Source organism: Carassius gibelio, chromosome A10 (genome assembly GCF_023724105.1).
Source record: "Carassius gibelio isolate Cgi1373 ecotype wild population from Czech Republic chromosome A10, carGib1.2-hapl.c, whole genome shotgun sequence".
In the NCBI taxonomy this organism is placed as follows: domain Eukaryota; kingdom Metazoa; phylum Chordata; class Actinopteri; order Cypriniformes; family Cyprinidae; genus Carassius; species Carassius gibelio.
The window spans coordinates 16,751,199-16,777,365 of NC_068380.1; the positions used below are offsets into that span (position 1 = coordinate 16,751,199).

At 38.5% G+C, this 26,167-nt stretch overlaps 1 protein-coding gene across 1 annotated transcript; it reads left to right on the plus strand.

Annotated features, from left to right (window-relative positions):
- Positions 1–4,031: 4,031 nt before the first annotated feature.
- LOC128021392 (TBC1 domain family member 10A) lies at positions 4,032–20,534 on the plus strand. Its single transcript, XM_052608522.1, has 9 exons — positions 4,032–4,903; positions 12,813–12,909; positions 13,539–13,646; positions 14,566–14,672; positions 14,757–14,871; positions 16,011–16,076; positions 16,846–17,035; positions 17,365–17,519; positions 17,798–20,534. Exons 1-9 carry the CDS (start codon positions 4,710–4,712, stop codon positions 18,221–18,223), a joined length of 1,458 nt encoding a protein of 485 aa, XP_052464482.1. The 5' UTR covers positions 4,032–4,709; the 3' UTR covers positions 18,224–20,534.
- The last annotated feature ends 5,633 nt before the right edge of the window (positions 20,535–26,167 follow it).

A 26,167-nucleotide genomic window follows, 5' to 3' on the forward strand; every position in this document is an offset into this window, starting at 1 on the left:
GCTTGTAGAAATTAAAGTTTGTACTTGGAATGTTATAATAAAAAGTTATGATACTTGTGTTCCCGTCATGCACTGGGGCATCAGTGATAAATAAGGTTGAAATTTTTTGAGTTGTATTTACATTGTTTTATGGTTGCTTTTGTTGCTAGGTTTAGTAACTTCCTGCTTTGTGACATCTGGGGTTCATTTTCTACTCAAAGTGACCCATTCACACTCAAACCGTATCCACTGATTGTTACCGTAATTGTGCATTGTGTACCAAGTATTGAGGTTTCTTTGTTAATTTGGGTATTAAATCTATTGTGTTTACATATTATCTTAGAAAGTGTAACAAGCTATATACTGCCTTGTTTACGTAAATGTTTCTAAGTGAACCATATATTTTAATAGTATGGCTTTTTTCAGTGCTTAGAGTCCATTGTTAGAGTAAAGTTGCCAGTCATCAGAGGGCACTCTTGTGGACTGTTGTGTTGTTCCAGACTTCAGTTCCCATCACCCCTTGCACTTATTAGTTCTCATTGTTCCCAGCTGTGTGTCACTTAGTCTTATTAGTTCCCCTATAATATACCATGCTCTTTTAGCTCTTTTTTTTTTTGGTTCAGTATTGCTTTCTGTTATGCTGTTTGTGGATTACTTATTTGCCTTTGTTCTGCTTGTTACTCTGTTTTTGGATCTTTGTTTTTTTGTGGATTAATAAACTGTACTTGGATGTTATATGTTTTCCACAAGTGATCCGTGATATAATACTGAAGACTACATCAGATCCAGCAGTTGGGCGGTGTTCTCTGTTTTTCTTTTGGACCATGGGCATTCATATTCTTCCTCCAGCCATTAGCACCTCTGCCTCAGTGTGAGATGGAAGCACTTCAGATTCTGAATTATTGGGGTTTTGTTACCACAGTTTAGTGGTACCACCAGGTCAGTCTGAGCCCATTGCAGTGCCGCCGGAAATGCCAGAGTCTGCTGTTACCTCTCCAGAGAACAATGAAGCTTCCCTATGTCTGACCCGTAAATGTAGGGTCTGAATTGGGAAGGCAGCTAAGTCCGCTCTTGTGGTTCCCATTCTGGTGGTCCAACTACAGTGGTCCTGAGTCCGGTGGTAATGGAGGGTCTGACTCTGGTGGTCCCGAGTCTGGTAGTCCTGGAGGACTTACTCCTGTGGTTCCAAGTCTGGTGGTTCCAAGTCCAGTGGTCCTGGTGGACTGACTCCGGTGGTCCCGAGTCCGGTAGTAATGGAGGACTGACTCCAGTAGTCCCGAGTCTGGTGGTCCTGGAGGACTGACTCCGGTGGTCCTGAGTCTGGAGGTCATGGAGGGTCTGACACTGGTGCTCCCGAGTCCGGTGGTCCTGGAGGACCTGACTCTGGTGGTCCTGAGTCTGGAGGTCATGGAGGGTCTGACTCAGGTGGTCCCGAGTCCTGTGGTTCCGGAGGACCGACTCTAGTGGTCCCGAGTCCGGTGGTCCTGGAGGACCGACTCTAGTGGTCCCGAGTCCTGTGGTTCCGGAGGACCGACTCTAGTGGTCCCGAGTCCGGTGGTCCTGGAGGACCGACTCTAGTGTTCCCGAGTCCGGTGGTCCTGGAGGACCGAGTCCAGTGGTCCTGGAGGACCTGACTCTGGTTGTTTCAGATTCCACTCCAGAGCCTGCTGCAGTCCAAGAGCCAAAGAAGAAAAAAGAGGCGAACCTCTGAAACATTACTTTTTTTTCTTCAAGTCTCTCCTTTGTCTATCACAGATCTAGAATGAGTTTAAGAGTGAGGATATGTTTTCAACTTCGATTTAAAAATGCCAACAGAAGGTGCAAGGCAGCTGTCCAGAGGACGTTGATACCACAGATGGGGTGCGGCAACACAAAAATCTCCCCTAGTGTCTTAATCTCCCTTAGTTTTTAACAGGAATGAGGGACAGATAAAAGAAAATCTGTCAGAAAATCTTAAAACTCTGTTAGATGACAGAGGAGTAAGAAGGTCTTTATTTTAGTGTTTGGTTATTAAGAGCTTTAAAAGCAAACGTCACAATTTTAAACTGAATTCTAAAATGGACCAGCAGCCAATGAAGTGGGGCTAAAGTTGGGGTGACATGGTCATATTTCTTTTCCCTGGTCAACAGCCTTGCAGTTACATTTTGTACCATCTGGAGTCATGCAAGTGATGCCTGAAGAAGACCCAAAATACAGTGAATTACAAAAATCTAAACATGATGTAAAAAAAAGCATGAATAACCTTCTTCAAGTTTTGAAAAGACAAGAATGTTCGGAAAAGAATCTGAAGTTAATAAAAACTGTTCTCAACAACAGTATTATTGATTTGTTTGGATAAGCATACTGAATCCAGGATAACACCAAGGTTCCTAACCTGAGAGTAAATTGAGGGTTGGGGTGATAACACTTTCTGATTTGTCCTCATTAAGTTGGAGAAAGTTATTTGATAACCACTTCTTAATATCCCAGATGCATTCAAACAATGGTTGAATGTAATTGCCAGCTTTCAACGGGATGTAAAACTGTGTACCTTCAGCATTTAAATTAAATGAAACATTGTGCTTCCTAATTATATCCCCAGTGGACGCAAATATAAGTTAAAAAGAAGTGGGCACAGAATGGAGCCCTGTGGTACTCCACTAAAAATAGGGGCAGAAGATGAAGAAAACTTGCCTAACTCTACAGAAAAATTAATATCTTTAAGATATGAGCTGAACCATCATAAGGCAGTATCCTTGTTATCAATGAAATGCTCTAAACGCCAAATAAGAAATGTATGACAGTGTCAAAGGCAGCTGTAAGATCAAGTTGTTTCAATACAGCATTTTTACCGGTATCAACTTGAACAAAATGTCACTGAGCACTTTTAGGAAGGCAGACTCTGGTTGCATTTAAAAAAAAAATACCACAGTGACCTGTGAGATCTATCGTATATATATATGAAAGTGAAAAAGTGAAAGTGAAGTGAAATTCAGCCAAGTATGGGTCACCATTTGTGCTCTGCATTTAACCCATCCGAAATGCACACACACAGAGCAGTGAACACACACACACACACACACACTGTGAGCACACACCCGGAGCAGTGGGCAGCCATTTATGCTGCGGCGCCCGGGGAGCAGTTGGGGGTTCGATGCCTTGCTCAAGGGCACCTAAGTCGTGGTATTGAAGGTGGAGATAGCTGTTCATGCACTACTCCCACCCCCAATTCCGTCCGGCCCGAGACTCACAACCCTTCGATTGGGAGTCCAACCCTCTAACCATTAGGCCATGACTTCCTATATATATATATATATATATATATATATATATGTATAATGTGTGTGTGTGTATTAGTTCCTTTAGATTTTGACTGTGGTGTTCCATCATTTGCACTCATATTGCATGGGAACACGCAAACGTACTATCTTGAATAGCATCTGGCAAGGATATTTGTATCATTCACAAGAGGGCAGCCTTGATTCAAGGCGATTTTTTGATTGAATTATATTCTTCCAGCACTGAAATCAAAAACTATCTCTATTTTATATTGCAATACATTCAGACCAGACTGTTTGCGTTTTAATGCACAGGTCTGAATGCGCGTGGTCTCGCATGTGACCCGAATAGCCAATGTAAGCACGTCCATCGTGACTTTCTGATGACAGCATGTGAGGGATACACTGTATAATTGTTTTGCCATCATGAAAGGCGATACATGGTTAAACATTGAGCACTCTGGCGAGTAGTCAAACTGGAAAACCACTGAGGATTTCTTGATCCCTCCAGTTCTCTAAAATAATTTAAATCATTATTTTATTTTATAAATTAAATAAATATAAATAATAATAATGGTTGATTTGCGATTTATTAATTAATATTTTAAATATATTCGTTTAATGTAATACACCATAAAAATATAAAAATATAAATAAAACAGAATTGCAAAAACCTTACGTTCTAGTTGATAACATACAGTATAATCGAGTTGACTGTGATTGCAATCTGAAAGTGGTGTAAATGATACTGGCAATGTAGATGGGCACTGCGCATAATCAGCCACGCCTCCTTAAAGCTCGCGCCTGCGACTTTAGCCCGAGCCAGTCAGTCTGTCACATACGCTTGTAAACACCGATTATATGAAATAAGATTCAAACTCTGGCGTCAGAAACATTATACAAATTTTGACTTTACAACACAGTGAGTCCGAGTTTTATTCGTTTCTACGGAAAGTTGGCAAGCTTTGCTTTTTACGTCGGATTAGCGTGCTAGCTTATAACTCTTCCAGTTGTGGTTTGTTTGACAGAATTGGGCAGAAGACAAACAATCAGTCCAGTTTCATTTAGTTTGATCTATAATACATTACCAACCAAGCACCGGAGATTTATCAAGATGGAAGGGTGTTATTATTGTTTGGCTACGGTAATTTAGTTTAATTAATTCATTTATAATAATGTATCTCTTGGTTTTTGTGGAACTCATTTATAAATGTACCTAGTAAACATACACGATGGCCTGTCAGGGTCATATAAACCTCAGTTTTACTTCACTTTAATGTCGTTACCTTCAGGTAACGTTAAAGTTATGGCGTTTTGTTAGTATCACCAGAGGTTGTGAGGCTCAAATCTCAGTGTGGCGATAGTTTGAGGCGGTTGACAGAGGAAATCCACTATCTGTGTGTCAAAACACACTTTATTCTTGCTTGGCCCTCAAGCAAGTGAACTTTATCGCGTTTGGAGCTGGTATTCAGCATGGCTAAGCTTCAGTCGGGTAACGGAGTGCAGTGGAAGGACAGCAGGAGTCAGCGGGGCACGGTGGAGAGTCTGGCCGAGCACGAGAGCTCTTCTCTGGGCTCGGACTCTGAGCTCAACGGCTTCGCCAACGCGGAGATCCAGACAGACAAATACGGATTCATAGGAGGAGCTCAACAAAGCGCAGGAGAAATGTAAGTGGCAGCAGCTACATTTATGGATGTAAAAGAAAGACTTTAAACCATTAATAACTGTTTATACCATAGAAACATTATATAGAGCAGCTGTGAATGTGTTAGTGACTCTTTATAATAACTTCCAGATATAATTGCATTATGTAATACTCATCATGAACAACAGTTATAAATAAATGTCAAACCTTTTCATTCACATCCAAAAGCCCGTGAGCTACTGATTAAGCATTATGTAATGACTTACTCATGAAAGTTACTGTGAAACACACTTAAGTTTTTTGTTTTGTTTTATTGGAGTTTGTGCAGCATTTCTCACACCTTCATGAGTGCTTTCATTAAGTGCTCTCTCAGTTGTTTTTGAGGACAGTCTGTCCTGCAGGACTTGGTCCTTGTCCATGTGAGCACACATGAGTTGACAGGTCTGTAACCCCACTGAAGTCCTCCGAGGTTGTTCTTGCCGAGTTCTTCTAATCTGACCAGCTTTGAGAAATGCATGGTCAGCTCCCATTCCTCCATCCATGTAAGAACGGATGTTATATAACATTATAAGCTGTGTGTGTTTGCTACCATTTGCCTGGCCTTTTCTGGGATTTGTAGAAATGTAGTGAAGTCAAATCTGAGTAAATCAGTATAATCATAAGAACTGGATTAAGTAACAGTGTTTTTATATATATATATAACATGCAAAGGTTTGGACAGGAATATATACATATGTACATTCCACAAGTTTTTATTCATGTTTTTGAAAGAAGTCTCTTATGCTCACCAAGGCTGCTTTTGTTTGATCGAAAATACAGTAAAATATTAATATTGTGAAATGTTATAAAGTAATTCTTTTCTATGTTAATATATTTTAAAAAGTATTTTTATTTCTGTGATCAAAGCTGTATTTTCAGCATCATTACCCCAGTTTTCAGTGTCGCATGATATTTCAGAAATCATTCAGATATTCTGTTTTGCTGCTCGACAAACATTTCTTATTACTGTCAAGGTTGAAAACGGTTGTGCCGCTTCATGTTTTTATGGAAATTGTAGTACTTTTTTTTTTTCAGGATTCTTTGATGAATAGAACCTTTGAAAGTAGATCATATATAAGAAAGAAAAGAAATATCTTTTGTAACATTATGAATGTCTTTACCGTCACTTGATATTTTTTATGCGTCCTTGCTGAAGGATTCCTAGTTCCTTTTAAAAAGGTCCTATTTTTGAAGTGTATTAGTCTCAGGACTGGATATATTGTGCATCTTCATTTTTTCATGCCAAATGATTTTTTTCCCTCTTGATGATCAAGTAAACTGCCAGCATCCTCCTCTTCTGCAGTTACTACAAACACTTGTCTGTTTTGCGTCTCTAATGACTCCAGACAATACAGTTCTGTTTGGCCAAGCAGCCATTCACTGATCAGATTAATCTGCTGTTGAATTAAAAGCAGAAAGGCGCATCTGTCCTCTACAGTTCTCATGAAGAATGTCTCTTATTCCCTGCACAACAGAACGTTTCTTTCCAGTCTCTCATTGAGACTCAAGCAGGAGTTTCCTCTCATGCTGTGAACTCCCTTTAGCACTCAGAATTGCTCATGGATTTGTTTTGGCCGAACCTTCCTGCAAGTGTTTTTCAGTTTTGAAGTGAAACTACTCGGTGACTCATTCAGTTCATTCGACAAGCAGTAGTGTGGCGGTCAGGCAGCTGAACAGTTTTAATTGCTGATAAAATAAAGCGCTCAAATCATCTTGCAAACATGCAGTCTGTTTTAAACTCTGTTTGAAATGAACACCCGCCAACCGCCAAATGTGGGTAAAAATGAGCTCTGGTGGGTAACGCTGTCAAATCACCAGCCAATTCGGCAGGGGTTACATTTCGTAAGTTATGTTCACTTATTAATTTCTTAGGGAATTCCATGCAAGCCAAATCTGCACAGGTTTAGTGCAAATTCTGGACTCGTGAGACATCGTGACATATCGAGTATATATAGCGAAAACCAAAAACACACCAACAGTGCACACGCAAGTGACTACACATTTACAGTGTGTTCTTTTACTGCGTGATTCAGTCTATTAATATGCATTAAGAATGATCTCTCAATTTAACATAAGGGGGCAGAAAATGTATATATTTATATCATATATCAAGATGAATCGCCTTTGATAATGAACGCGATATTGTGTAGCTTGTCAGTGATCTACGGCTCTGTCTATTAAATGCAGCTCCATTTGAAAGCAGTTGATGGCGATTTGCCGTTAATCACGGAACCGGATTTACTGATCATATCGTTATATATTTCGGCCAGTCTTACAGTACCTCACGTCTACACTTATTTCCTTTTTTGGCAGCTAATGCATCTTGTAAAATATAAGAAGATATGGTTTACATATTGCTTGGCCAAAAATATGTGGTCAGAATACACAGCTTCTTATGAAAGGCCCTCAATTGTTTTGTTTTTTGTTGATTTTTGATCAAATAAATGGAGCATTTTTGAGCGTGATAGACTTTTCCCAAGGGTTTTTTTTTCTTTAAGTATAATGCGCTCAACATTTTTTTTTTCTTCTCCATATTAAAATCCATTTGTCAGAAATCTGCCGGTACTCCATTCTTGGCCAGAGTATAAGAAATGGATTGCATTAGTTCTTTAAAATAATTTTCCTCACACACATCGTTTTCTCTTTCCCATCAAGCATTGTATAAAAGAGGTCTTTGAGGATTCTATGATTACTTTGGATCATCATGACATGGAAAATATAGTTCATACTTAATGACATTAAAGCCTGTTTGAGAAAGATGTCTGTGTTCATGCTACGAGGACAGTGTGTCTGTACAATTGACAATGACAGTTGCACTTCTCTATAGAGAGCCATTGACTCACTTAGGACATTTCACTGTTTGGCTTTTGTTTTCCTCCATTTGTTTACTACTGCCTTGGAGATGAAACCAAGTGCCAAGCCTCTGGGGAGTGTTTTAGTTCACCAGTTCACTTTTGACATTCACATAACAGAGCTTCATCTGTGTTTGTTCTGATGTGCTCTGAGAGGATTTATTTTTTCTTAGTATTCAAACAAACTGGAACCTGTGGCCATAAATCTTTTTTTTTTTTTTGGATGGTTTTCTCGCACAGAATGTGATTCATCCAATCAGAATATAGTCTTGCCTGAACCATCCATGTAATATATTGATATTAACACTTTCAGTTCTTATTTTGCCAATCTGAGTGAATCTGTCTGGTTGTTGTTTTAGCCTTGTGTGTCAGCAAGCACCAGGAAGGGAAAGGACAAGTAAAGAAAGCAAAGGTGATTTTTTTTGGCATTCATGTGCTTCCTGTTTTTCTCTTCTACTAACTGGTCTGAAGAACATGTCTAGAGGGTGAAAGGAAACACTTTCTGAGTACTTATATCAGGGGTGACCAAACTCTGTCCTGGAGAGCCAGGGTCCTGCAGAGCTTGGCTCCAACTTGCATCAGCACATCTACCGGAAAGTTTCTAGCATACCTAGTAAGAGCTTAATTAGCTGGATCAGGTGTGTTTAATTGGGATTGGATCTAAACTCTGCAGGACCGAGTTTGGGCACCCCTGATTTATATGATACTTGAAGGGTCAAAGGGTGCATGCTCAACACTTTCCATGAGACAATTCCTCTTGTACTTCATAAGCCCATCCTCCAATCGCCATTCAACACTCCATTCAACTGTCTCTGTGTTTTCAGCAGAACATAATTAGCTCAACCCGTGTACACGGGAAAAGTAAACAAGCAGCCGTTGGGCCCTAATACTGTTCCATAGATCTAAACATTCATCTGTAACCTGACCGCTTACGATAAGGCCATCCTTAAAAATATTCTTGTTTGCCGTAACCCGAACGACCCTGTCAATTTAGGAGCGACTCAGTAGTTTTTTTTTTTTTTTTGCTTGTAGTCCGACCAACTTGCCGGTTGTACATTTGCGTTAAGACCAACCAATTTTTTTTACTCTTCAAACAACTAATACAAAAGCAATAAAATAATATTCATTATATTTTAGTTAGTATTGTAAATATATAAATTGCCTAGGCCTACATACAAAAGAAGGCTACGTTCTGTCTTAAAAAAAAAACCGTGAGGTCATCTTTGTTTACACTACTGGTTAACGGATGTCTCACTATGGCCTGTGCGTTCGCTTCGTCTCCTCTCATTCTCTGTCAGAGTCAACGGTTCTCGCTTGGTAATGATGGCTGCGGCTGCAGTAAACAAAATTTTCACGGTCACCGTTCAAAGTCAAACGGGTTCGAGCACCATAACACATCTAAAATAAAACATTCATTAAAACATTTCAACACCGCTTTAACTTGGCACGAAGTTTTTTTTTTTTTTTTTGAACACCTGTCACACAGCAACTGAAGCTTCGGATACACACGCATAACAGCAAATAATAGTTCTGCACAGTGTTTCTCTTTTTACAACAGAAATGTGAACTCTGCTGTAATTCAGACAGTCTCAAGCATACAGATACAGATTTGTGCTAGAATCGCCTATGCGATTTGTTGTTGTTGACATTTCTTATTGTAAACACAGCCATGATGAATCCTGCAGTAAATGTTTTGCATTATGGAAGTCCTCTCTGGTTATTTTTTTTTCGAGAATGCTGCACTCATGTTTGTCATTGTGCACGTAATTACACACCAATAAATCATCAGAAATATTGGTCTTTACCAATATATTGAATCTTTACATTCGGCCTGCCTGTTGTCGGTGGATTTATCTATATTTGGTGTTATTTGCTGTATAAAATGCATCTAGACATGCAAAATCGATTTTACAATTGATTCAATGAACACTTGTTTTTAAAGTGACAACCCAAATAAGCAAAGTAAATGGTCTCTCATTTGTAGGTTGCATTCACACCTAGTGGTGGATGCAAGTAAAACAGTATAACAGTACCTCATTTTTTATTCTTCTCACCTGAAATTCATGCAATAAACATGTTTTTGACGAATATTTTAATTTGTTTGTGGTCTATATAGCCTGCATCAAAATGAGGTTTGCAATGATGCGCCTGAAGGCACGGGTTGAAGCCCCAGTCAGTGACGTCACAATATGCTAATTTTTTTTTAAAATTCATACCTACATAATCACCAGCACCAAAATTGTACTTTCTTTTTTCTTTTTTTACATTGAAACTTGAAAAAAATAAATATAGACCTACCTACCGACCCTTTTTTACATTTTTTTTTTTTTCTATTACTGCAAACCAAAATATTTTTAAGGATGGCCTAATCCAATCTGGACTGTGTAATCTGTGTACACACTGCATGACACATGTATGAGTATATTTGCTTTCAATTTCAAGACCGAGTGTCGGCATGAGCCATGGGTTTATACAGCGCTGACCTTTTTCCATGGGATTACTGGATCCCTTGGTATCTCAGGGATGGACTTCCATAACATGCTTTAATCCATCATCATCATAACGTGCATTACTTCCATCATAAGTGACAAATAAGTGTCCACAATAAAGAAAATGAAAAAATATTTCAAAATCTGTGCCATATTCTTAGAAATATACTCCTCCATATGTTTAAAAAAAACCTTTAAACCATTTTTAATGGAAAAGTGTAATTTGGTGTTACCATCAGATAAAAATTATAAACACATTTCCGTACACTTTGAATCCATGTGTACACATTTTAAGCATTATTTCCTACATTTTTTAAATGTATTGCAAGGTAAAAAGTAGCATTTACATGTGTTCTGAATGATTAAATCATAAATATCAAGTTTTTAAAGAGTTGCACCACATGACATTTTGTATCCGTACCTTGCCATAAAAAGATTATCATAATTATCATAAAAGACAAAATGACACAGTCATAAGGGTCTGCATGCATCCTCTATGATAGCATTTTCTCTTATGTTTTTCAAATCAGATGTGTTCATTGCATGCTCATCTTGTCGCCCTCCCACCGATCACTGGAGTTAGAAAACACAGAAGCAGGACAAGAACCATTAGAAATGCTGTTTTCAATGCTCTTATTGAGATATTTAATCAAACTCCAACTCTACACTCTTAATAAATGCTGGGTTGTTTCACCCCAACTTTGGGTCAAATATGGCCTAACCCAGCTGTTGGGTTAGCATTTTTTAGAGAATGTAATTGTAGTGTCAGGTTATGCTCATACAAGAACTCATGTTTTCTGAAGATTTATTTTTTAAACGAATACTGTAAGTTTCCGCACCCTTTTCCAGTTTTTTTTTTTTTTGGGTAATCTGGTATAAATGCACTCGATCACATTAAGGGTGTGTCTGTCAGCTGGATGTAATAAAAAGCATTTCAGGCAGAGGTGCTGGGGTCACTTAATCAGAACACAAGTACAGAGAGATTCCCAGAAACACGGCTTTCCCCAGTGATCTCCCTCGCTCTGACTGCCCAAATTGTTCTTATAAACAGTCATCCCACATTAACCTCACGTCTTATGGTTGTGCAACCTAGTAATACATTTGAAGACATTGCTATTAAGTTGCTAAACATGATGGTAAGTAATAGTTGAAAACGGCAGTCTTCTGCAGTGATCTTCCTCAGAAGATCTTCCTGTGAACACATGATGACGCCTACAGTACTCCGTTTCAATGGAGATCATTTGACACCCACATTATGCTTTTCAAACACTGTCTTGCTGTTGTTGTGGACATACCAGGTCAAGATATATCAAGCTTCATGTATAGGAAAGAGTTTGTAAACATATGGGGAGGATTTTTTAAACTCTCTCTCTCTCTCTCTCTCTCTGTCTTTATATATACAGTATATATAGTATAGATATAGATATATAGATATATATTCTTTTAAATAAATAGGTGTGAGCTTAAAGATTAATAGGTATAAGTAAGGACTGATTGTAAATAAATAGGAAGGAATTTGTAAATATGAAAGGATGAGTTTGTTACTAAATAGGGATGAGATTAATATATAGGGATACATTTCTAAGGGTATTGTTACATCACAACAATCTTACTAAAAACAGCAGTTTTTTCCTTCGTGTTTTTTTTTTTTTAAGTTTTGCATTCAAACGACAGCATTGTAAAAATGTCTGTATTATTCATGCCAGGACAGCAGATGGTAATGTAAAGAAACATTACGCGTCTGCACATGTACACATACCTGTAGAATGAACACATAATACACTTTCGTATGACGCCAACATTTTCTGTTTTTCATTGAAAATGGTGTTGTCAGTGCCCCCTAAATAAATAGTTTGTAAATAACGTGGGGTGAGTTTGTTAATATAGCCTATAGAGATGAGTTTATACATGTATAAAGATGAGCTTCTAAATGTATAGGGATGAGAATAAAAAAATGTATTTAAATCTGTTCCCAGATCATTTCTGTACATCCATAAATGGGTCTTAGCAGTGTGTGGACACAACACAACCACCCTATAATTGATTTTGACAAGCTAAAAAGGGTGTTTTACACAACTTTTGAGGAATTTCAACCAAAGTATGTTGCTGCATTTCATGAAGACACTAAAGAATCATATCAAGGTGTGGAAAATGGGCATCTGATGTCCCCTTTAAGATATTAATATTTGAACCACATAAGACATTGACAGATTTCTAATTTCATATCAAATGGGACTGATGAAAATAACCAAGTCCTCGGACCAGTCCTCGGAGGGGGAGTGGGTTGTTCGGCTGATTCAAATCATCATTGTCACTTCAGTAACAAGCATTCTGTTGCTAAATAGTGTTGCAGAAAACACTGTCTGGGTGACAAATGCACCATTGGCATGAACAGAACTGAATGTGTTGAACGTCTGCTCTGAACAAGAACCAGTTCTCGGATCCCAACCCTATATCTGCTAGCATGTGTGATTGTGTAAGCGTGGGTGTGCTTGCATGCATATTATATCAGATAAATGATCTAATCTCTCTTTGTTCTCTCTCAATGCAGTGATAATATTCCTCCAGACGTGCTCCGGCAGAGAGAAGCCAAATGGCTGGATATGCTCAACAGCTGGGACAAGTGGATGGCCAAAAAACACAAGAAGGTTGGTCTCTGACAAACACCGGTTTTAGTTTTGTTCTCGAATCGCTCTGATTCGTTTGAGAAGGCTGTAACATTCGTAAAATGGTCAACAACATGATGTCATCATAGGAATTTGACTTCACATCTCCCTTTGTGTGCTAAAGTCATAAACATTTTAATAAAATCAGATAAAGTTATGACCAGACCCACATGAAATATCCGCCCACAGAACTCCTTATTGCATTATAATAATGTTAAATATCATTTGCTTTTATAATTCTCATTTATGATTCTCTTGGTTCTGAATTTCTCTCCAATGACCTTCCAGACAAAATAAAGAGTTAGTCATTTCTCAAGTTATGATACACATCAGCAGCTCATGCATAATTAATGTAATTCTGCTCGACATGGCCTGTCATGAATATGGTTATCATCCGATTAAGCAAATAGAAATGGAATACATTTTCATGTCTTTATTTCTTGAGCACTAGTGAATTATGCAAGCACTCTGAAAGTCTCTAGAGTGCTCTGGTGTTCTGCTTTGTGAATGCAAGTGCTCAGTTTTGTTTAATATTTGTATTAAGACTAAAGGTCATAGTTCATCCTACTTGGATGTGTACAAGCTCAGAGTCTCTCTCCATTCCTCTGAAGGTGAAGGTGCGCTGTCAGAAGGGCATCCCTCCATCACTCCGAGGTCGTGCGTGGCTTTATCTCTCTGGTGGGAAAGTGAAGAAAGAACAGAATCAGGGCAAATTTCAGGTTTGTCCACTTGAACCTTTGACAGCAGCACGCCTCTGTTCCACAACAGTTGTATTAACAGACACAATACTTATAGCCACATGTTAAGGCAGCCAAAATATGAATCAGCGGCGCTGTTTTCTACACTGAAAAAGGATAAGAAATGGTTCAATAAGTATATTTAGAAAACTTTCTGAAGGGATCATGTGACAGTGAAGACTGGAGTAATGATGCTGAAAATTAAGCTTTACATCACTGGAATAAATTACATTTTGCAATGTATTATGATCGAAAACAGTTATTTAAAATTGTAATAATATTTCACAATATTGTTGTTTTCATCATACATTTGAACAAATAAATGCAGCCTCAGTGAGCATAAAATACTTTTCATAAACCTTAAAATCTTAACCTTTCTTAATGATCCTTTACTTGTATATCCTTTACAGGGATCGAAATCCCACGATGCAAGGTTCAAGGTGGTGGAAAAAGCATAGAAATGTTTTTTTTTTTTTTTTTTATCAATATAAATTGTATTATGTACGTAACATTTCAGTGTAACAAAAAATTGACACGTAACCAGTATTTGTGTGAGTTATGTGTTTTTATGGCAACTCAGATTTCTAATCCGTTATAATTCTGTTTTGGGGTTTAAAAGACTATAATATTCAATAATATTATTCATTAAACAGCACTGACACAATCAAAATCAGATTTGAGCTGAATGATGAAACTTAACTTTGCAATATTGGCGTTGTTATTGAACTGAATAGAATCAACATTGAACTGACTTGAGCCGAATAATCACACCATTGCCTTCTTTAGAGCTGCAAACTGAATGAATTTCTTAATTCATGAAATGTTTTATTATGATGTTTTAAGCATTAAAATGCTTTGCAACACTCTGTATTGTATAAACTGTTTTGACTCTATGTGGCAGGAGTTGGACAGTCAGCCTGGAGATCCTAAATGGCTGGATGTGATCGAGAGAGACCTCCACAGACAGTTTCCATTCCACGAGATGTTCGTAGCTCGAGGAGGCCACGGGTAAGTGTGCCCTCCCGTCACCTGCAGGCCTCTTCATCTGAACCCCATCACTTCATACAGTCGTGTGTGTGTGTGTGTGTGCAGGCAGCAGGATCTGTTCCGGGTGCTGAAGGCGTACACACTGCACAGACCTGAGGAGGGATACTGTCAGGCTCAGGCTCCTATAGCCGCAGTGCTGCTCATGCACATGCCTGCTGAGGTCAGTCTCGGATCACTCACTGACAGATGCTCCTCATTGTAGATTTGAATGCATTTCATAAATTATTCATTGATTTATATGAATATCTATTATGATGTTTTATAAGTGATTAATAAAACACTAGAATTATTGGTAACACTTGAAGCTTTTATGTAGAATGCATTATAAATGTACTTATAATGTGTTATAACGCAGTATCGTTTTTCACACACAGTTGTAACCCAGGTTAAAATGCATTATAAACTTTGCAGATTAGTTTTTTTTTTTTTGAATGCATTATATTTGATCAAGGTGTAACAATGAGTGTGAATGATTTGTGAAGGAGATCATATAATGCATTACATGGCATAATTAAAGCAATTGTTTACGGAGAAATTAAAATTTCCTGAAAATGTATTCACCCTCAGGCCATCCAAGATGTAGGCGAGTTTGTTTCTTCATCTGAACAGATTTGAGAAATGTAGCATTACATCACTTGCTTAGCAATGAATGGGTGCCGTCAGAATGAGAGTCCAAACAGCTGATAAAAACAGCACAATAATCCAAAATGAATGTAACCGTTAACATCTTGAAGTGAATAGTTGCGTGTTTGCAAGAAATACAATTCATAAAGCCATTTTACCCTGAAAGTGTTGCTTCTGGCCAAAATGAGTCCATAATCCATAAAAGTCCATCGCCTGTAGTCATCCCACATCATAATCCACCTAAAACAGTTTTTGAAAAAGCAATATTATGGACTTACATTATAGACCAATATTTTAGCTAGAAGCAGTGGTTCGAAGTTAAACAGGTCTTCAAGGGATTTGTTTCTTACCAACATGCAGCTTTTCACTTAAGACGTTAACTGATGGACTGGAGTGCTGTGGATTATTGTGATGTTATTATCAGCTGTTCGGACTCTCATTCTGACGGCACCCATTCACTGCAGAGGATCCACTGGTGAGCAAGTGATGCAATGCTACATTTCTCCAAATCTGTTCTCATGAAGAAACAAATGAATTAACATCTCGGAGTCCATTTGTTTTCTTTATTAATATAATATTTATTAGTTTCAGTGGTTTTAATGATTTGAGTACAGTAGCAAGTTAAAGTCATACCCTATTTTGGTCTTTTACTCTTTTATGGTCATGCTCTGGCAGGATGCATTCTGGGGTCTGGTCCAGATCTGTGAGAAGTATCTGCCCGGATACTACAGCGCAGGCCTGGTAAGTGGAGACTGTATACAGTCCTCCTCCATTCAGCACTCGTCTGTGTGTCGTCAACCCTCAGATTCACACCAGAGCAATCAATCACCCTGAAAAAAAACACTCCATCCATAAATGACCAGATGCTGATGCTCTCGTGTTGTTGTGGGAAATTTGCTGATGTAGAGAACTCTTCTGTTCGTCAGTCAGAGAGATCAGAGTTCAAGGGTCGCTCCTCTTGTACTTCACATCCTGTCTAATCCAGAACTGATTAACCAGACTAAACTGCATCTGAAGTGCCCTGTCCCAACAAGTACACAATAGTAACTTCATTTGGGAATTGATGGCTTCTGTTTGTTCTGTTTCTGTTTTTTTGTGTGCTGGGTTATCTTTCATTATGACATGTATTATTAATCTCAGATTCGTGTGAGGGGTTTTGTGTCTGACCTTCAGGAGCAGAGTAGGCGGCAGATGAGGAGTGAATTAAACCAACATCAGGATCTTGCTGTCTCTCTCTTTCGCTCGTTCCCACTCTTCTGCCTGCGGGGTTTCCTCTAACCATTCCTGTTTTAAGCTCGGGACAAAATTTGTTTATCACATCCATTTAAATAACTTGTATTTGCAAGAGCGTGAAATCATAGTGAACTTATCAGCAGAATCATTCAGTCATCACATATAATTTACATTTTGAGAATCTCTTTAAAATGGAAAGCTGTTATAGGGAAATGGACTAGTCCGATTTCCCTTTGTCTTATCTTTCTTTGTTTCCTCTTCATCTCTGTCTCCACAGGAGGCCATCCAGTTAGACGGCGAGATCCTGTTCGCTCTGCTCAAGCGCGTGTCCCCGGTGGCCCACCGGCATCTGAAGAAATACAAGATTGACCCCATCCTCTACATGACCGAGTGGTTCATGTGTGCCTTCTCCAGGACGCTGCCCTGGGCGTCTGTCCTGCGCATGTGGGACATGTTCTTCTGTGAGGGTGAGACTCACTCTTAAAGCCTATTCAATACCATATGCACTTCGTCCTTTCTTGATACCGCACTCTCCTCAACCGATGAAATCCACCGATGGATTCACACCTTGCTACTTGTGGCATTTCCTTTCAGACTCCAGCACCTTTATACCAAAGCGGAAGTGTAAATCTTTAACACGCGTATGTCATTTTTAACAAAAAAGTAGGATGTACATGTTTTGCGGTACTGCCAATCTGTTATGAAACTTACTGATATATAAGTAGTGCAAATGTTTCTGTCTTAGATACACTGTTACTCTGTTTGATGGATGTGTATGTGTGTGTGTGCGTTGCAGGAGTGAAGATCATCTTCCGTGTGGGTCTGGTGCTGCTGAAGTGCATGCTGGGATCTCAGGAGAAACTGAAAGTGTGTCAGGGCCAGTATGAGACCATGGAGCTGCTCCGGTCTATAGAGCCACGATACATACAGGAGGCTTTCCTAGTGCAAGAGGTATCACCCACACATACACCCGTGTGCTTTACTTCAACTTAAAAATCACTTCAGTTCAATTTAAAACATTTTTAACATGCACTAAAAAAAGTATGTAGTCAGACATAGGCTGTGTCTCCCCCTGTTGGTGGCTTTTGGCACATGCACGCATTAAACAGTACAATTTGATTTGTCAAGTCCTCTGAAAAATTCTCACTTTAATTAATTAAAATATACCTGCTTTGTACAGGTTTCTTGTCGTTATTGACTTTAAAAAAACGCAATCCCCATCATTTCAGGTCATGGAGTTGGCCGTGTCTGAGCGTGACATAGAGAAGGAGCATCTCTCTCAGCTCCGGCGCTGGAAGGAGACCCACGGAGAGCTACACTCTAAATCCCCTCCCAGAATGCACGGCGCCAAAGCCATCATGGCCGCTGAGCCACCCGGTCGCCAGGACCTCAAACAAAACCCCACGATCATCGTCGAAGCACCGCGGACCGCCGAGAGCAAGCAGGAGAAAGGGAAAAAAGCGAAGAGCAAAATAGAGAAGAAAACAGACAAGAAAAACACCTTGCCGCCTCTTAATCCGTATCCATTACCCAGCAACCCAGCGTTAGCGAGCAGTACCCTCTCACCCAGCGAATCACAGCACCTGCAGGAAGACACGCCCCTGCAGGGCTCCAATCAGAGTCTCAGTAGCACAGAACACGACACCTACCTGTGAAGCGCTGGAAGAGGGACGCCAGTGCTGACCGCTGAATGTGTACTGTTGCAGAAACATCTGCCTCCCCTCTCTCAGGACTAGACATCGACGGGGAGATCACATGACACGTCTGGACCAAAACACGCTTCTGGGAGACACATAAGAGAGCAGGGATAAAACCATACACATCATGAGGTCTTCAGCTGTGCTTACATGATTATACATGTACATGCGTGTATGTTTGGAAATTAAATGAAAAACAACTCTCAGATTTCCAAAAGAAGCGTTAATGAGCTGCACTGGATGCAGATGCTCTTAAACTATTGAAGCTAGTAATGATTCGCAAGTGTAGAGGGATGTAAGTACACTTCATCTGCCTCAGGAGACTGCATTTGACAGATTTTGTATTTTTAAAGGAATACACATAAAATATTTAAATATAAGTTTAGGATTTATGCTTTTGAACTGCATATATCCATCCATTAGGATTACACAGTTTTAACATGAGCAAATCTAATCTTTCAATCTCATACATCCCATACTAATATTTAACAATTTATTTTTGTTCCACAGCTAGCCCAGTTTGAACTACATTCATCCATTCAGCTGAATCGATTTAATTGTCTTCACAATGACCAGATTTATTCTGATTGATTGTTCCTTTATGATAAAACCATGGATGGAAATTTCAGATGCATTTCATCTCAGACCAAAATATTTTTTAAGTGAATCGTTGACAAAAAAAGAGAGAGATAACAAAACCCCCTTGTCGTGTTCTTATACCTGTATGTTTTTATTTATTAGTGGAACCAAAAAGCAGCAATTTTGAAGAATCTTTCCACTGCAGGTTTCCTTAGAGATTAAAATGCCATTCAGGAATTTTATATGACATCGTTTGCTAATATCGACTGATTAATGGAGTTTCCTGAACTTTTATGTCAGAAGGCTTGCATTAATATTCTTCAGAAAAATCTGAGCGAGTAAATAATTGACTGAACTGTTCTTTTATTATGCATTTGACTGGCAGCGAATATTTTTGAGGTGAATTCAGTCGTAATTCCTCGTCTTGACCAATAAGGGGCTCTATTGACCCGTTTTAAATCAAAACTCCATTGCATTTCACCAGCTTGAGCTCTAGAGGGCGCCAAGATGAATTCTATCCAGAGACCAAACATTTCTGTTCTGTCAAATCATCATTTCAAGCTTCGTGCTCTCTGACAAAACGCTAAATATATAAATCTATTTATCTTGGTACAAAAAGGAACATTTATTAAACAGAATTTTCTCTTTTGCCTAATAGATATGAATTCCATTCAAAGTATCAATCGGAATCAATCAATTGAATGTACTTTTGGGAGAAATATTAGGCCTATGAGCCAAATATGAGAGGTCTCTGCTCAGACCAGGTTTGCTCCTTTGTCGTGAGAGATATTCTGTACTTTCCATGTGTTTCAGTTCTCGTCATGATGGACAGTGATCTACATGACTTTGACTATCAAATTCTTGACCAAGAGATTGTTTTGCACATTTCCGTCTTGATTTACTAAACCTGAAAGGATGCTGTAGGGCACAATCCTCTGACCTTTTGTAGGGTGAAGAAAATTCTATTTTTAAAAGCTCTATGGATTTATTTTCTCTGATGTAAATTGTATAGCCAAGACAATTTTAACACTATGAGACTTTTGATTTCTCTTCCTGCTATGGCTTCTTGTAAGTATGGAAGATATGTATATTCATGAGCATTTATCGGCAAATTTGATATTGTATGATATTCACTGATCCAGCTTTTTCTTTGAGAGGAAACAGTAATTTTGCGAGCTAAAAAAAATTAGCTCATATCAGCTCATTTCATAGAATAATTTACTATGAGGAACCACGAACAGATACTTGGTATGCATGCTTGATATATTTGATTGCTGATTTTTTTGCTTTGATGATCCAGGTACCATATTTATCAAGCTTTTTAGAATTATCTTCAATTCTCTCTTGGGACATGCATTGAGGTTGAGGAGAGATATATTTATGTATAGACTTAAAATCCCTGAATGCTGAAATAAAGCCATATTACATTTATTATGTGAGAAGTAAACATTCTTAATGTTATCAATAACATTTGTGTGGTTACTATACAAGTTATTTCTAAAAAGACCATTGCAGTACAATTTGGGAGAATAAGTTTGAATCCAGGCCGTGTGCCAAAACGTGTCACTCTGATAAGAGATGAAGTTACTTGAGATGTTATTTTCCTGTGTTCCCGCTCGAATTGTTACATTTCTGAGCCAAAACCACTGGAAAAAAATGTTCATGATCAAATAAATGTGCTCCTCTCAGATTGTGGTGTTCCTGAATGATTCTTTGCGTCTGTCATTAGTGAGTCCGTCAGGGTCTGGAATGAGGATGAGGAGAGGTGAAAGAGGCTACTGTGTCCGTGTGGACGGGACACCTGCGGTCCTCTGCTTCAGCTCGGAGCTCTCAGAGATTTACATGTCAAAGGTGCTGGCGTGCTCCTCTCTCCTCATCTCCTCGACGCTCCTCAGCGTTCCCCAGAGCCCCTCCTGTCAGCGGATGTACCCATACAAACACATCAGTCAAACCTCAGATGAAGCTAGAATTCGACTGGTTAGAACTTACATGATCAAGACTTCTGATCAGTTATTTTAGCAATACTAAACGGGTTTCACAAACGACTGATATGAAATACACAGTACATCGAGACGTTCCTTTGGAAATCAGTCTGGGGGCTTGAGCAGCGTGGGGAAAGCTCATAAACCGTCCTGTAGGAAACACTGATTATTTATGACAGAAATCCCCTCTCCTGCATGAGGTGCAGCGGATGTCCGATGGTACGGAACAACTGTGTGGCTGTCCCATTTCTTCCTCCTTTTGTGCTCCTTACTTTTGTATATTTTTTTGCTACTCTTTTCTCCTCCGCTCAGTCACTGGCACTCATTTCCTGTCGGGCTTACTGTCATTTTACAATAAACCATCTTGTCAAAAGATTACATCACTGAAAAGCTCAATTCTGTCATTTGTTTCTGACACAGAAGACATAAAATCAGAAGTGTCACGGACTTTGAAAAGGACCAGATGGACGTCCTGTAAGCTGTGTTGTGTGTGTTTGCAGATGATCTCATGGAAGAAATATAACACAATATAACCGATTCATTTAGCCCAAATTTCAGTTTTCGAAACAAAGACAACCTATAACACAATTGACCTGTTTTCACACACGTTCCAGTTTGCTCACAAAAAAGTTCCCTCATTTTTCACAGGTTTAACCACGCACTCACCCAGAAAACACATGATACAGTTACCTCGAGAATCACAATATGAATTTATCCATGTGTGAACATTGTGTGCGGACACCCATCTGAATATAAGATTAATACTTTAATGCATTCAATTGATCAAAAGTGACAGTGAAGTCATTTATGGTACTAAATCTTTCTAAATTAATTCTAAACAAATATGTACCGTTCTTTAGAAGAAAGAGCAAATCAGTTTATTATTGAAATTGATGAGAGTTTCCTCAGAAATATGAAGCAGCAACTGTTTTCGACATTGATTATAATCAGAAATGATTTAAGCATAATAAAATGAATAATAGAACTGGGAAAGTTACATTTACTTTTTTATCATTAATTAATTTTAAAATAAACTGTAATACTATTTTGCAACATTACTGTTTTTATTTTTGATTTAGAAATGCAGCCGCATTGGCAACTTCTTTTAAAACCACTTTCAAAACAGTATAAATACTTAAAATACATATTTTTAATCTATATTGTGTTTTTCATAATTCACTTTAAATGTTGCAGAGAAACCTAAAGTAGGCTATTTATTAGTAGATTCATGTTGGGGCATGTTTATTTCAGGACAGTAAGAAAGTAAGGACAGTTTCAGGACATTCACAAGAGAAGCCTGATGAATATTCATACTGTATATATATATATATATATATATATATATATATATATATATATATATATATATATATATATACATTTTAATAGACAATCTTTCCATTGTGTAAAACAAAACTATTTTATAAATCAGTATTCTCTGCTTACACAGCCATAAAGATGCCATTATAATCCACTTAAGTAAAGTCGATTGTGTGTTTGTTGTGTGTAGCAGTGTTTGTTAGTTCAGGTGATGGACGCTGCTGGCATGGACACATCCAGTAGTCCGTGTGGGTCAGGAAGCTGGTTCTGTCAGGTCAGGGTCAGAGGTCAAACAGATGCTTTTACTGTGGACAGAGGGCAGGAAGAGGAACTGGGCTGTTTACTCCTGCTCCAGGACGACTCGGGGATCAACAACTCGCTCAGTCGACCTCGCTGCTCACTGTTTATTATTTACAGCTTCACAGGCACGTCTTTGGGTGTGTGTCTGCAGATTTGATCATTTAGTTGGTCAAAATAATGCATAAGTTTAGTCTCTGCAGTAGGTTGAGCCAAATTAGATGTGTGTCAATGGAGAAACAGTTTATTTTTCCCCTAGTTTGACCGGAGAGGTCTTGCTGTCACAGCTGGAGCTGGAGTTGTGCTGAATGCAGACTTGCAAAATGATCTTTCCATGGGTCATTAAAACTTCAGAATTAATTGTACTAAGAGTAAATGTGTTAAATCAATAGCCCCTCTCTCTTACTCCATCTCCGTCTAAATGAGAGGGCATGCGGTGGGACTTCGAGCCTGTTAAAGGAGTGTGTTCAGTGTTTATTTGAGGAATGTTTTTTTTTGTCTTAATCTCTATTTGATCTGGACGCTTTTCCTGCCATTGTTGCTTCGTGTCCCTACCGTCTCCTATCTTCCCGTCCCTGAAACCCTCTGTCCTCAGTGAGGAAGCCATGGATGCAGATACAGGACACACACACACACACACACACACTCATTAAGGGATAATTAGGGTGAATGTGGTAAAACATGGTGTTTAACATGGTATAAGCGTGTGAAAGCTTAGAAACCATCAGACATGCACACACTGAAGATGATGTGGGAGCAGTGATACGAGTTTCCTCCGAGCAGTGTGTCTGGATGCTCTGGACGTCTGCATCTTCTCACGATCCCTAGACATTTGCTTAAAATGTACTTCAGATTTCTGTGAGCTGGTCTGGAAGCTTGCGTTCTGCAAGTGGACGGCGCATTATACTGCCATCACTTTCACAGACCTTTACATTAACTGTTCCCTGCTGGAGGAATGACCTGCTCAACTCAATCCTTAGACTTCTTCAAGAAACATCTAAAACACATCTCTTCCATCTTCATTTGACTTTTGAACTCTAGCACTCTCTATTTATTATTTATTATTATATAAAAAACTAGCCGAGACTTGTCCTAGCACTAACAGTATACATATTATTGCCCTTTTGTTAATTTTGATTGCTTCTATTGTCCTCATTTGTAAGTCATTTGTAAGTCGCTTTTGATAAAAACATCTGCTAAATGACTATGTGTAAATGTAAATGTTTATTCCGTGCTATAACTAGTAAAGAGGAAGAGATGATTGGGTCATGTGCTGATTATACTGAGGTGCTACAGCGATCTGTAACGACACAGTAAAGAGACACGAAACAAGAGTTTATTGTGCCCTATATTTCTTTCCTTTTTGATAATCCGTTTCACTCAAATATACATCACAATATGGAAAGAAATATCTGTTTCACTTCTGAATAACTGATTAATTTTTTTTTTCCATAAAAAAACCACATTTTCATTTTTGGGTTAGCTACTCCTTTAAATGTTTCTTAGCAACATGTTATAAATGATAAAAAAAAGCAAAGACCTTGCACACTCCATGTGCTTCTAGAGTTTGGACGTGAACAATGGGTCCTAATGAGGCAATGATGTCATACATCTGTGTGTCAGAGATCGCATGTGTGTGTGTGTGTGTGTGTGTCCTGGCAGTGAGTAGAATGGATGAGTAGACACTGATGTTGTGCACAACGGGTAGCCACTTAAGAGCACATTTTGGTAAAGATTGATTACAAAACCATATGGCAAGCAAGAGTCTGATTTTTGTGGACAATGGTTTATTGTGTGAAGCCCACATTCATTATGTGAACGCTGTATGGCATATGCGTGAAAGGACACGTGCAGTACGATTAACATTTTCGTCAGCAAAGATCAATTAGGCTGATTTGAACTTCACACTGTTGAATTATGCTCACAAACTAATACAAATATTCTGCAATTGACTAACTGTTGGCAGTATATTGAGTAACTCTAAGGCAGTATTGCATGTATCCTTTGCAGAGAAGCCAATCCCATAATGCACTGCAATGATCCACATAAAAAAAAAATATTCATTGAAGATTGCAACAAAGCTGTAGAAATTTCAATTATACATATAATTGACACAATAAAACAACATTCTGATGAAATTATAGTTTAGCATCATGCACAAACCAAACCCTACTGAAGTAAATCATCTTAATTCAACTCTTTTTCCACTAGTCCAGTCCAACCATTTTCTTCTTCCACATTGACTGGTGTAAGGAAGAGCTTTATCAATAAGCTGAAGACTTGCAGAGTCAAAACAAGCGTGTCCTCTGTCTCAGAGGGCCAACACAAACGCAGGACACATCCTGACAGGCCCTTTCCTGACAGCCCATAAGTCACTGTGTCTGTTCTGTGCCGCAGTGATTGCCAGCGTAACCTGCACTGCTCAGACTTATTCTCGGTGGTGTCTTGGGAGCCATTGTGCCGTGTCTAAATGAAGATAACTGCTGTGGAAATTTGTGCCCCTGTGTTTGTGTGCCCGAGCATCTTAGCTGTACTGTTTGTACAAACCAGAGCTATTTCAATGGGTCATTTTCAGGAAACAGAGCTATTTGTGTGCCATGTGTGTCCAGATACGAGAAACAGGATTAATCAGATGAAACAATTATTCTAATCCTGAACATTTGCTTTCCATTGGAATATCATGATTTGCATGTGTCAGTTTATCACCGTTACATCGAAATGGGTTTTCTGGACAGACAAGCTCACAACAAATAAATGAAAATATTTCATATTAATTAATATGTTTGAAAGAATTCTCTTTTGCACACCAAGACACAATTATTATGTATTTGAATATATTTTAAAATGTCATTTATTCCAAATACAAACCAAAATTTTCAGCATCAATTACTCATGTCTCAAATGTCACATGATCCTTTAGAAATCATTGTATTATGCCAATTTACTGCTCAAAAACCATGTGTTGTTATGAAAAATTTAGTAAACAGGTTTCAGATTTTTGTGGAAGCCGGGATACATTTTCATTCTTTACATGATTCCTTGATGTAGAGTCAAAGAGAATCTAATGTGTCAGATGAATGCATCCTTACTGAATAAAAATATTATATATATATTAATATATTAATATAATTCATATTATATATATTGACCCCCCCCCCCCCCCCCCAATAAAACAATTAAATGAAAAAAATATTTTTACAGTTAAAAATTAAATGAATAAAGCTTAAAAATAAATATATATATATATATATATATATATATATATATATATATATATAAAAAGAAATCTTACCGACCCCAAACCTTTGAACTTTACTAGCATATAAAATCCAAAGATACTGTGATGGGGCTGAAAAAATAAATCACTTAAGAGTTTGGGGCTGGTAGTTAGGATTAGTAATGATGAAAAGGCCTAATTACTGGTACTTCGCAGGACTGTTTGCTGGAATAAGCCTCAATTTTAGCGTAGCAACAATAGATGAGGACATCCCTCCTGATATGTGCCAGATATTTACAACAGAAGCAACCTTTCCTCTTCCAAACAATGGCCATCACAAAAGAGCAACAGCAGAGTGATTTCTAAAGGTCAAGTGAGCCTACAGGAGTCACCCACAAACACAGGCCGGACACGTTAGCAGCAGTCAGAGTCGCCACATGTACATCTCAAGATGGCTTTTCCTGTCAAAGCCTGTGTTCGGCCTTTGAGCGTTCCACTTGAGCCATT

Bases quoted from the DNA above. Each gene is read 5' to 3' on its own strand.
- LOC128021392 (XM_052608522.1), top strand. From the start codon at position 4,710: ATGGCTAAGCTTCAGTCGGGTAACGGAGTGCAGTGGAAGGACAGCAGG. The intron at 14,673-14,756 runs GTAAGTGTGCCC...GTGTGTGTGCAG, and splicing joins GTAGCTCGAGGAGGCCACGG to GCAGCAGGATCTGTTCCGGG. The intron at 16,077-16,845 runs GTAAGTGGAGAC...CTGTCTCCACAG, and splicing joins GATACTACAGCGCAGGCCTG to GAGGCCATCCAGTTAGACGG.